We start from the raw sequence: 12060 nt of genomic DNA, 5'->3' as shown, positions 1-12060 counted from the left end.
AGGCGGACTTCCTCAGCCATCACGACGTGCATCCCGGGGAATGGTCGCTTCACCCAGAGGTGTTTCAGCTACTCGTGGACAGGTGGGGGCTGCCAGAGCTGGACTTGATGGACCCGTTTACGGGTCAAGGACAAGAGAAGCAGGCGCCAGTCTGGTAGACGCGCTGTCGGTGAAATGGACATTTCACCTGGCGTATCTGTTTCCTCCGATATCCTTACTTCCTCGGGTTCTGCGGAAATTCAAGCAGGACGGTTGCACGCTCGTGCTGGTAACTCCGGCGTGGCCCAGACGTACTTGGTACTCCGATCTGAGGTGTCTCTCCATCGACGCTCCGTACCTTCTTCCTCAGCGTCGGGACCTGTTGTCTCAAGGGCCCTGCCTTTACCCGGATCTGGGTTGGCTGTCTTTGACGGCGTGGCTCTTGAGACAGCCGTCTTGAGGTCTAGGGGTTTCTCCAGTTCGGTCATTGGTACCATGCTTAGGGCACGCAAGCCTGCCTCCGCACGGATTTACCACAGGGTGTGGCGCACTTACTTTCAGTGGTGTGAATCCAGAGACTATGATCCTCAGGTGTTCCGGGTTTCCAGAATCCTGGAGTTCCTTCAATCAGGTTTGGACCTCGGCTTACGCCTGGCCTCTCTGAAGGTTCATGTGTCTGCTTTGTCCGTGTGGTTTGAGCGACGGATTGCTACACTACTGGATGTTCACAGCTTTTTCCAGGGTGTTCTCAGGATACAGCCTCCCTTTGTGCCTCCTGTGGCTCCTTGGGACTTGGCGGTGGTGCTACGGGTCTTGCAGGGTCCTCCTTTTGAGCCTCTTGAGGCGGTGGACCTCAAGTGGCTGACGTTCAAGACCGTTTTTCTCCTAGCAATTGCTTCTGCCAGGAGGGTGTCAGAGTTGGGGGCGCTTTCCTGTCGCCCCCCTTTTCTGATTTTTCACCAGGACAGAGCGGTGCTCCGCACCCGTACTGAATTTTTGCCCAAAGTGGTCTCCAAGTTCCACATTAATCAGGAGCTTGTCGTGCCAGCTTTTCAGTCACCTGATCTTTCAGCTGGTGAGGCTTCCTTGGATGTAGTCCGGGCACTTAGAATCTATGTGGACCGGACTGCTTCGGTTAGGAAGTCGGATTTGTTGTTTGTCCTCTTCGGTTTTCACAAGAGGGGTTGGCCTGCCAACAAGCAAACGTTAGCCCGTTGGCTTCGTTCAGTTATTTGTGAGGCTTATGCACAGGAGGGTTTACCTGTGCCAGCCTCTGTTAAGGCTCATTCCACTCGTTCTGTGGGTCCCTCTTGGGCTGCTAGACGTGGCGCCTCCGCTGTTCAGCTGTGTAAGGCGGCCACTTGGTCTTCCATTCAAACGTTTTTGAGGTTCTATGCGTTTGACACCTTCGCCTCTCAGGATGCATCCTTCGGGCGCCGGGTACTCCTTTCAGCACAGGAGCATCCCCGCCCTTAGTTGAACTGCTTTGGGACATCCCCAAGGTCAACCCTGTGGACCCCCTATGGACCCTGAAGTAGAAAACAGGAGATATGGTAAGAACTTACCTTTGTTATCTCTGTTTCTACGAAGTCCATAGGGTCCACAGGGCGCCTGCCCTGACGCACCTGGCTTCATATGGGCTGTGTGGCTGGTCACCGGTTTTCCGTCTCCCATTTCTGTGAGTATGGTTTCTTGTGTGTTCCAGTCTTCCTTCTCTCTGTTTAGTCTCCTCCTCCGGCCTTGGCTGCTTACCAACTGAGGTGCCTGTGGTCGGGGGTGGGGTATAGAGGAGGACGGACCCAAGTGCATCCTGGGAGCAGCAAAGCTTTAACTGCGTGGTGCCCGTGGATCCAGATCCAGCTATACCCCAAGGTCAACCCTGTGGACCCTATGGACTTCGTAGAAACAGAGATAACAAAGGTAAGTTCTTACCATATCTCCTGTTATATGTGTATATAAATCTATATATATATATATATATATTTATATACACATACACAGGAATCTGTATGAGATACCACTGGACAGGATGCCGCCGGTCAGAAGACCGACAGCAGCATCCCAATCTAAGTACCCTAACCCTCCCCCTTTCTTCCTCTAACCCTTCCCTGGTGGTGCCTAACCCTAACCTCCCCCTGATGGTGCCTAACCTCCCCTCAGTGGTGCCTATCCCTAATCCCACCTTCCCGCACCCTAAACCAAACCCTCCCGGGTTAGTGCCTAACCGTAACCTCCCCCCGGTGGTACCTAACCCTAAACCCCCCTCCCCACAGCCTAACCCTCACCGGTCGGTGCCTAACCCTAATCCTCCTCGGGAGGTCCCTAACCCCGCCAACACCGGGCTAACACTAACCCTTACCCGTGTGCTTACCTTCGGGATACCGGTGTTCGAGATTCTGACATTGGTATCTTGATCCCTTTGGGATCACAGCATCGGCTTCCTGACGAGAGTTTCCAGCTTTGGTATACAGACGTCCGGCATCCCGTCCCCTGGCATCTTAACCGCAAGTGGTAAATTAAGAGGGTACAGGAGCTTGAGTTGCACATAAGGGGACCGGTTCTTGACTTGGACCCAAAGCTGGGAGTGCAAGGAGCGGCAAGCGATATGGAAGACTTCAGAAGCCCTCCCTGCGTTGTATAGAGTACCACCTCTGCACATGTGTGATGTCACACCCACCCCACCGCTCCCAAATGGCCAGTGTCAGCACAAACAGGAAGATCGACAGGCCCTGGATTGAGGTGTATAGGGTCCCCAGAAAGTTGGTTTATGAAGGTCCCTAAGATTCCACCCCCCCTTGTGCTCACCATCCCATCCCCTCTGTTGGTATGTCCAGTTTGCACTGTGCTGTGCAGTTATGTGTCACAGCTCCTTCGACTCCCAGCTATACTGCACGGTCACTCTGTATATGTGTGCATCCGATCGGATCCCTCCCAAGGGGGAGCGTACCAATAAGAAGCCCATAGGCTTCTATTGGGTAACTCCACCTGAAGATGGCATTACCCATTGGTGCTTTGTACATATGGGGAATGCGGTAAAACCCCCAAAAACTGCATTTTCGGTGTTTTACCGCATTTTCCCCTTTAGTACAACCCGTCCCCGTGCTACCTGTTCTATTAGCACTATTTCAATATGGCAATAACAGATTGTTTGTTTTTTAAAATGTAAACAAGAAAGATATAATTTTAGACTTCTGAGTTTTTTTATAATTTTAAATATTTTTTATTTTTTTTATTTTAAACTTTAATTATTTTTTTTTTAATTAACAAAAAAAACTTAATGCCCAAACAAGCTCATGCATACACAGCTGTACAGTAAGGTAGCCCTTACTGCCCTAGTCCAGTATTACCATTGCAGATATTTTTTTTTTTAAAAGGAACAGCTAAAGAAGGCAGTGACTAGGGATGTGGGATGAACACTTATAGAAATATGACAATGAGCAGTGAACAATTTTGATTTTTTTTCTTTTATTTAAACTATTCTAGCACTTAATGAAAGACAGACAATAGAGTTCATACCATTTCACACAGAGCGGAACTTTTTCTTGTAATTGCTCCACTATAGCCACACCCATGGCACTGTCCACACCCCCTGTGCAGACCACACCTCGCAGCTCACGCCCTCACATCTCTAGTTACACAATAGGCCAGTGGTTCCCAAACTGTGTGCCGTGGCACCCTAGGGTGCCTCGGGACACTTGCAGGGGTGCCTCAGGTTAGTGGTTCACACCAAATCAAATTATTTATGGTCAATGTAATGTAACTATGTGGACAAACAGAAGCTCAAACCTGTCCACAACCACATAAATTAATTTAAGGATGACAGGTAAGCACGATTTACTTAACTTTATAATTTTTCAGGATTTCACAATAACAAATGTTCGGTTTAGGGGTGCTGTGAAAACAATGCTGATACTCTAGGGCGCCGTGATTCAAAAAAGTTTGGGAACCTCTGCAATAGGCCCTTCATAAATATCAGCTCCAGGCCCATGTGAACATTAATCTGGCACTGGCTACTACACTTTCTGTTTTTGTACTTATCTATAAAAAGAAGAGTGACCTGGAGATAATTCCCAATTTGCTGCCCCTCCCCTGTGCACCCCTGTGTTGCTCTAACCGTTACTAATGATAATGATTATTTTCTCCCGCATGCAGTCCGTTTTGCAGCTGTTTTTGCTCTGGCAGGTACAGTAGTGAATGAGAGTGATGTGTTCCTATATGGCACAGTACAGCGTCTCTGCACTTTGCTTATTTCTGTTTTTGTTCTCAGCTTTTCATACCTGCTCACCGACAGCGTTCACCTGTGGCAATGGCAAATGCGTTCCTTACAGCTACCGCTGCGACCATTACAATGACTGTGGGGATAACAGTGATGAGGCCGGATGCCTGTTCAGGACTTGTGACCCAAACACTGAATTTTCCTGTAATAATGGCAGATGCATCTCACGCTCATATGTCTGCAATGGAGTCAACAATTGCTATGACAATGGCACATCTGATGAGAGGAATTGTCGTGAGTTATCCATCTATATTATTGCAAATATGCTTCGTTTTATTCTTATTACTTCTCTTCTGTTTTGTGAGGGGGGTGGCTGGCCAAACGGAGACATTCCCGAAGGAACGTCTGCCGTTTGACGGCGGCCCTACTGACATCACCAGTGGCTTGTGGCAGATGAGACCCTACCACAAGGGTCTCATCGCAAGCCCGATGGCCGCGACCATCACCTGGCCGCTCGCAAAAGCTGTGGGTGGTCACCCACAGCTTAGCGAGCGGCCAAAAGGCCGGACCTAAAAAAAAAAAAAAAACACCCTTCAGACCTGCGAGCTGCCTCCAGCAGCGAGCAGGTCTGGATCAGGGTCATAGTGTATGTTTCCTGTGTGCTCCAGTCCCCCTCCCCCTTCCCAAAGTCCAGAGAAGTTTCATCTGAGCTAATTGACTTTTGTTTAACTTGACCCTGTTTATGTGTCTGAGGTACAGAAATTAAGCTAGGTAAACACTATAGGAGTTATCGTTCCAATGCGGATCAGAGCGACATACCGTACACATCGTATAATTCATGTTCTGCACAGCAGATGGGATGAATGATGTGGTGCAGTTATATGCAGCATGTAACAACACATTGTGCCGTCTTGCACTGGATCGTGCAGTGTGTACAGCACAGCGTGCACAGTGTATTGTTACATCGCATCACCCCGTTGCTGTGTCACACATCGTATAGTGTGTACCCAGCTTTAGATTGTAAGCTTCAGGGGTCTGATGTGACAGAACAAACTTTCTTGCATATCATGCTGGTTTTGAATAAATATTATGTAGAAAGATATTTGTAAGAGTTATAATTTATTTACGAAGATGTTAAAAAAATGTTTGATGTCTGCGGTGGGAGGGCTGAGTGGATCAGCATGATTTAGCCTCGGTGTCCATATAGAAAAATAGTATTTGTTTAGTTGGACAGATTTGTATTAGATTCCAGAGGAGGAGAGTGCATATTTACTGTAGATGGGGGCGGGGGTGATCGTTGGTTAGTCAGTGGCTACAGGTCATCTCCCCTCCTCCCACCCCAATCCCACAAAACAAAAAAATTCCGGGAACTTGGGAGGTGCTGACACCTTTCAGTGAGAGCCAGGTACAACTGATTGGAGTGAGCACATTTACTGTATAACACACGTACTGTACACTAACAAGCCTTCTCAAACACACTAAGGTGATACATGTAATGTCCCCTTACTATCATCATTCTTTAATTAGGACAAATATTAAGCTAAAACAAACAATATATCAGATGGCTAAAATGTTTAAATGGTTAAAATGGATGGCTCTGGAGGGTGAGTTGATTCTTTTGACCTGGTATGTTTAGTGTTTTCACTTTGCACGTTTCCAGCCTGACCCACAAGATGCTGCACTTGCACAGATTGACCGACAAACTCTGACTAACGGGAAACAGTGGCACTGTTCAGACCTGCTCACTAAGCTGCGCTCGCTTGCTGTGAGTGACTTTTGCCCATCTGCGCATGCGTATAAATCGCAGTGCGCGTGCGCAAGCAAGTATTTGCGATCTGATTTTGGTAGCCCGTAAACCACTATCAGGTCACTATTTTGACAGGGGAAGGTGCTTGTGAACGGGGGAGTGGATGTGCGAATGCAGGCGTGTCGGGCCGCCAAAACACAATTTAAAGGGCATGCATAATTAGCAAAGTAGCGTCATTGTACGCGTCACCTGCATGTATTTCAGCCCGCACTGATCGCAGTGCTTGCGGCGGTTAAAGGCAACCTCAAGGGTTGCGAGTATCTCCGGTGGCACGGATTAATCCTACAATTCCCGGAGATGACGTGTGTTGCGAGTGGCAAGGGGGCGTCTTTGTACATTAGCGAGTGCTCATTGCCGTAGCTCGCTAAGACATAGAGGGCATCCTTACGCGACGCAGTGCAAGCACTTCATTTGAATATCCGGCCCCTTTTTTGCCAGCGAGCGATCGCATCTTGCGAGCGGGTCTGAATGAGCTCCAGTGTCTGGTCGCTGGGCAGCTATCACTGAGATAAGCAGAAACAGAAAATCGGTGTTATCGCTGCATATTGATAAAGAGCGACCTAAATATTTTATTGCATTCTTAGACATGTCCATTCCCATAAAACATGCAAAATGATTCTTATTGATCAAAAAATACCCCCACTATACAGGAAAAGACCCATAAATATGCCTTCTCCACTTCTATTTTTTGCTGTTTTTTGTATGTGGGTGCATAACTAGGAGCTACAGAAAATGCAGGCTCCCCATTTTGGTCCATGAATCCATTGACATCCTGTAAATAAGGGTGCATGCATACATAGCACAAGTAACATAACAACTGTGGGAGGCCCAAGTTTGCCCCTTACGTAGAGGGCTGCAAAGACATACGTGCTAGAGGAAGTGTGGCCAAACATGAGAGCATGGCTACACCCACTTGTTAAAACTTTAACTTAAAGTACTTGCTTCGTGGTGTCGTGCGACTAGAATGGGGGCCTTGGGCTGGCTTAGGCCCCCTCCAGACCCACCAGACAATCCTGGGCCTGGGTAATCCGCACCTTCTGCCAGGGCCGGATTGATGGCCACATGGGCCTGGAGCTGAAAATGACCAAAGGGCCTATTATGAGAAGCAGAGGAGGCGTGACCAGTGCTGTGTGGGTGTGGCCAGTGCCATGTGGGCGTGTATACTGTCTGCTCCAATGTCTCCCTAAATATGTAAAAGGAAAAAAATCCTTCATTTTGTGAGGTAAATAGAAATACAATTTTACTACTTATGATTTATGGCTGACCGTGTGGAGAGCAGATGGCCAGTCAACATCATGTTGTCATGACAATGGGCCTATTTTTATGTGGAGGCCTGGAGCTGTAGCTCCATCCCCCCATTGTTAATCTGGCCCTGCCTTCCGCACCCCTTCTCGACGTCCCTGCTTACGTACAGCAGGATACTGTTAATGTTTTCTTTTTGCTAAGCTTTTTAGAGGGACCGCAGAACTCATTGTTACCTGGGAGCCACAGGGCTTACTCTTTATTAGGTTTATGTTTTGTTACTTTTTGAACATACTTACACCTTGCAGGATCAGCTGGATTAGTTTTCTAGCAACTTCTGCTAAATTAGCCAATACATCCCTTGCTAAAGAAAAACCCTGTGTAATTACAGATAGACAAACTCTTGAAGAAAACTAAACTTGGGTCACAATATAGGCAAGGGAATATGTTGGATACAAGTAATTTGGATTGCTGAACCATTTTTCAACACTGTTTTCTTGTTCTCTTTCAAAGCCGATCGCACATGTCAATCTGGATATACCAAATGTCAGAGCACTAACATCTGCATTCCTCGTACCTATCTCTGTGATGGAGATAATGACTGCGGAGATATGAGTGATGAAAGCCCCACTCACTGTGGTAAGTTGTCCAGTGTTTATTCACATTACTAATGACTGCCGGACAACAGAGCTTTGGTAAAGAAGGAAAACAACTTAGTACATTACAACTCAATATAGCAGTAAAATCTTTCATTTGAAAAAAACAAAAAAAACAATTGAAATGTTTAGCTTGCAGAGAATGCTAAAACCTAAAGTTCAAGTATAATAAATTATAATATACCATTAGTGTTCAAGAAAGCATTTGCATTAAAATCCATTGCATTGGGAATAAATCCCTAATATATCCAAATATGAATTATTTAATTAAATATGACATTTGTAATCATATAAGGAACATAAGGAGGCTATTTAATATACTACAATCAGTCAAAACTGCAGTGAATGGTTATCGCAGGCAGGTCCATAACTAGGTATTTGAAGGCCCCATAGCAAAGGTTTATAAGGGCCCTTATGTACCACCCAATGGAGAAAAATGTATACAATATAGACCATGTAACATTGACAAGGAAGATAGGCCCCCTTCAGCTCTGGGCCCCACCGCAACTGCGCCCCTCGCACCTATGGTAGTTGTGCCCATGATCACAGGTCTTTGTGCCATTTCTTAAAGGGTAAACCCCAGAAAAAGCTCTGACTTCTCTGTGGCTAAACTATGTATTGGCACTTACTGCTGACCCCATAGATTTCTATGAGGACAACGAAAATAGGCAATGTAATGACTTCTCAGGATGTGACACACTTACCTTTAACATGGGATCCAGCACTGCCAGAGAGGCTTTCCTGGACCCCCCACCAGTTCACAGTGCTCTACGCATATGCCAATGTTAGCTGTATATGTGTATTGTACTTCCTCATTTGCTGGCCGTGTTAAGCCAGCTACACACTAAACGATGTGCGTACCCGGCCGTCTCACGATACGATGAACAACATATCGTTTAGTCATTTGACACCGCACGATCTGGTGAATGACCGCATGATATGTCGTTCACCAGCCGTATCCACAAGCATGGCGACGTTCATGAAATTGACATTTTGTGCAACATGTAGGCTCGAACTGTTGATGCGATGAACGACCCGCAAGAGCGCACATGGGTACACACTTCCGTACATGGAGAATATGTTGGGCCAATTCCCCGGTTAGGGCAACATATTGTCTAGTGTGTACCCAGCTTTGGGCTGTTGGTGAAAGGAAATCATCGATGATGGTTTTTGCCGCCGATGGCAGAGCAGCCACAACATGGTAAATAGCAGCAGTACTTCATTAAATAACCCTACATATCGCCCACTGACCCCCAATGGTAAACAGACTCCAAAATATTTGGTATGTGTATTTTCAATTACTTTACATTTTTAACCTAAACATACGTGTATAGGCATTCATTTTGAATTGACCAGAGCATTATCTGTATGGAGTTTGTATGCTCTCCCTGAATCAGGGTGTTTGCTCCCATATATGCTTTTCGGGGGTTCCACTGCAACCAATGATAAATATACATTTTAGCATCTAATAGTATTGGGTTGATTTGTGTTTATAATTTGTGCAAACAATTTAAAGACTTACAGGGGTATTCAATATGGAGCGAAAACGGCGTTTCTGCAAGGTTTTCGCTCGGATGACGTCATTTTCGACGGTTTTCGCACAAGCGAAAAGTTTTCAAATTGAATACGGTGTAAAAGTCATTACTGACTCGCTGGTGCGAAAAGTATATTGCATTCGATCCTGCGGAAAGTATCACCAAGGAATGGGTGGCGAAGAAAAGTGCAGATTTGGGGTTTTGGGGTGCAACGTTTCGGAAACCACCCTGCAACCTTCAGACAGTCCCCCAAAGATAAACTGTGTCAAAAACATTTTTAAAATATACCTCAGAAGACCCCAAAAAAAGCACTTTAATTTTGGGGGCAAAAAAAAAATTGGGGGGTACAAAAGTTAAAAACTAGCGAACTACAATCTAGGGGGGTCCCCAAGTATGCCCCAGGTGTTTTTTTCATTGCAGGTGTTTGCGGCAGGTGGAGTTTTCATGTTTTTTAAAACTTCACTTTAGCAACTTTTAAATATGCTCACCCCCATTTTCAAGTACCCAAAATTTGCTGGGACTACTTATTTTCTGCAAAAAAGCCTTCTAAATACTATTCCCAAATCCCCAAAATAGCAGCTATTGAGCCCGTTTAAAGACCCCCAAAACCTTCAGCAGAGCTAATCGGGGGTATCCAGAGTGATCCCCCATGTCAGAGCATCTATTTGGGGGTGCTAGGGTCATTTCCCCAAAAATCAGTGAAGTTTTCGCTTATTTCACATTCGCCGGGTGCCGTTTTCGACGATTTCATATTGAATACGGGTATAATCGGGGGCGCGCGCGATACTTTTCGCCGGCAAAAGCTCCGATGTGCGGCGAAAACTTCGACCGGCATAGACGGTGAAGTTTACGTTTCATATTGAATACCCCTGTTTGTATGTAAGGCAGACTTTGAATATAAGGAAAACAATATACACTATACAGGTTGAGTCTCCCATATCCAAAATGCTTGGGACCAGGGGTATTTTGGATAACAGAATATTCCATATTTTGGATTAATTGCATATCATAATGAAATATCTTGGGAATGGGACCCCAATATACACACAGAATGCATATATGTGTTATATGCACCTTATACACACAGCCTGCAGGTCATTTTATACAATATTTTCAATAATTTTGTGGCTCAAGCAAAGTTTGTGTACATACATGAAATACATTTTTGTTTCATTTACACCCTATACACACAGCCTGAAGGTAATTTTATACCATATTTTTAATAATTTGTGCCTTAGACAAAGTTTGTGTCCATTGAACCATCAAAAATCAAAGGTTTTATTATCTCAGTCATGATAAAATTATTCCGTAATTTGGAATATTCCGTATTTCGGAATATTTGGATATGGGAGACTCAACCTGTACTGTATGAACTCTCTTCCAGCTACTCTGACTTGTACAGAAAGTGAATTCCGTTGTTCCTTTGGACGTTGTATTCCTGGTCACTGGTACTGTGATCAGGGAGTGGATTGTGCGGACGGCTCAGATGAACCAGCGTCTTGTGGTAAGGTTCTGAGGAAAACGAGAGGATGCTTATAATTAGGGACCTAAGTTATGTATAGGTGGGTGCCTATTACTTTACATACCCATATCATCTGTACACCACACGCTCTTTAAACTAAACTGCATCTACTTTTTAAACACTATCTGTGTGATTCATAACCAGTCTTCCTTACCAACACTCACCCATTTTATCTATTTTTGGTATTGGGGTTACTGAGTGCGGGCAGACCACAGGTGACCATAGGGCATTGCAATATAAATTCTGTTCTGAGGAAAGGAGAGTATAATGTTTAGAACATCCTTATGGAATTATAGCCTAATAACTTCAATGTTAAAGAACCCCCATGCTAGCTTATTGTACAAGAGATAATATTGGATCTTATGAATCGGTTCACAAAGGCACTAAACTAAAGGGAACCTCTACTGTAGGGTACCTGTTTTTGCCATATTTCACATTTTAAGAGGTATTTTCTCTGTAATTTTCTGTGTAACATATTGACATAAGTTTTTCCAAATAGATGTCTTATTTCTCTTGCATTAATTGAACATATGAATTTAGCATTAAGTGCACTTTTTTTAAATTAGGCATTGGCACCTACCACCTGGTTGCTCATGTCCTGCTGCTTGTGTTTTGCAGCTGAGTTTATAACCTTGTCCTTGTCCTGCATTGTTTTGTATTACTATTAACTGTTTTTCTTGTGTGCTCATTTATGTACTGTGTAAGGCGCTGCGGAACCTTTGTGGCGCCATATAAATAAAGGATAATAATAATAATAATAATAATTGTAAGGGCTGCCCCCTGCTGGGCAGACAATTGCGCCTACGTTCCTGTTATAAACACAACTCTGCAGCAAGTCAGTCTAGTGCCCGCTTGCATTCTGAGAACTCTCTAACTTCTCTAAAATCCCCAACACCCTGAACATGATCAAAATAAGTAGCGTCTATTTTACTAGCCTTCAATGATCTAGAAAGAGTGCATGGGTGGTGAGGGAAGGTGTCTACATCCCTAAAGATTGTAATCTGGAGAGCAGGGTCTCTAACTCTTTGTCTATTATTACCCAGGCTTGTTTTATTACTGTTTGTTCCCAGTTGTAAAGCACAATGGAATATGCATACACTATA

General features: G+C 45.0%; 1 protein-coding gene across 1 annotated transcript in view; it reads left to right on the top strand.

Moving 5' to 3' along the window:
- The window catches only part of LRP2 (LDL receptor related protein 2), a 310836-nt gene that overhangs the window by 205074 nt on the left and 93702 nt on the right, over positions 1–12060 (top strand). Inside the window, exons 45-47 of the mRNA XM_088474855.1 lie at positions 4247–4489; positions 7758–7883; positions 10820–10939. Coding sequence (XP_088330981.1) covers positions 4247–4489; positions 7758–7883; positions 10820–10939 — 489 coding nt within the window. The remainder of the gene's footprint in view (positions 1–4246; positions 4490–7757; positions 7884–10819; positions 10940–12060) is intronic.

This window comes from Taudactylus pleione, unplaced genomic scaffold (genome assembly GCF_031769625.1).
Source record: "Taudactylus pleione unplaced genomic scaffold, aTauple2 ptg000156l, whole genome shotgun sequence".
In the NCBI taxonomy this organism is placed as follows: Eukaryota; Metazoa; Chordata; class Amphibia; order Anura; family Myobatrachidae; genus Taudactylus; species Taudactylus pleione.
Note: the sequence above shows the minus strand (reverse complement) of the source record. Positions and strands in the feature narration are given on the sequence as shown.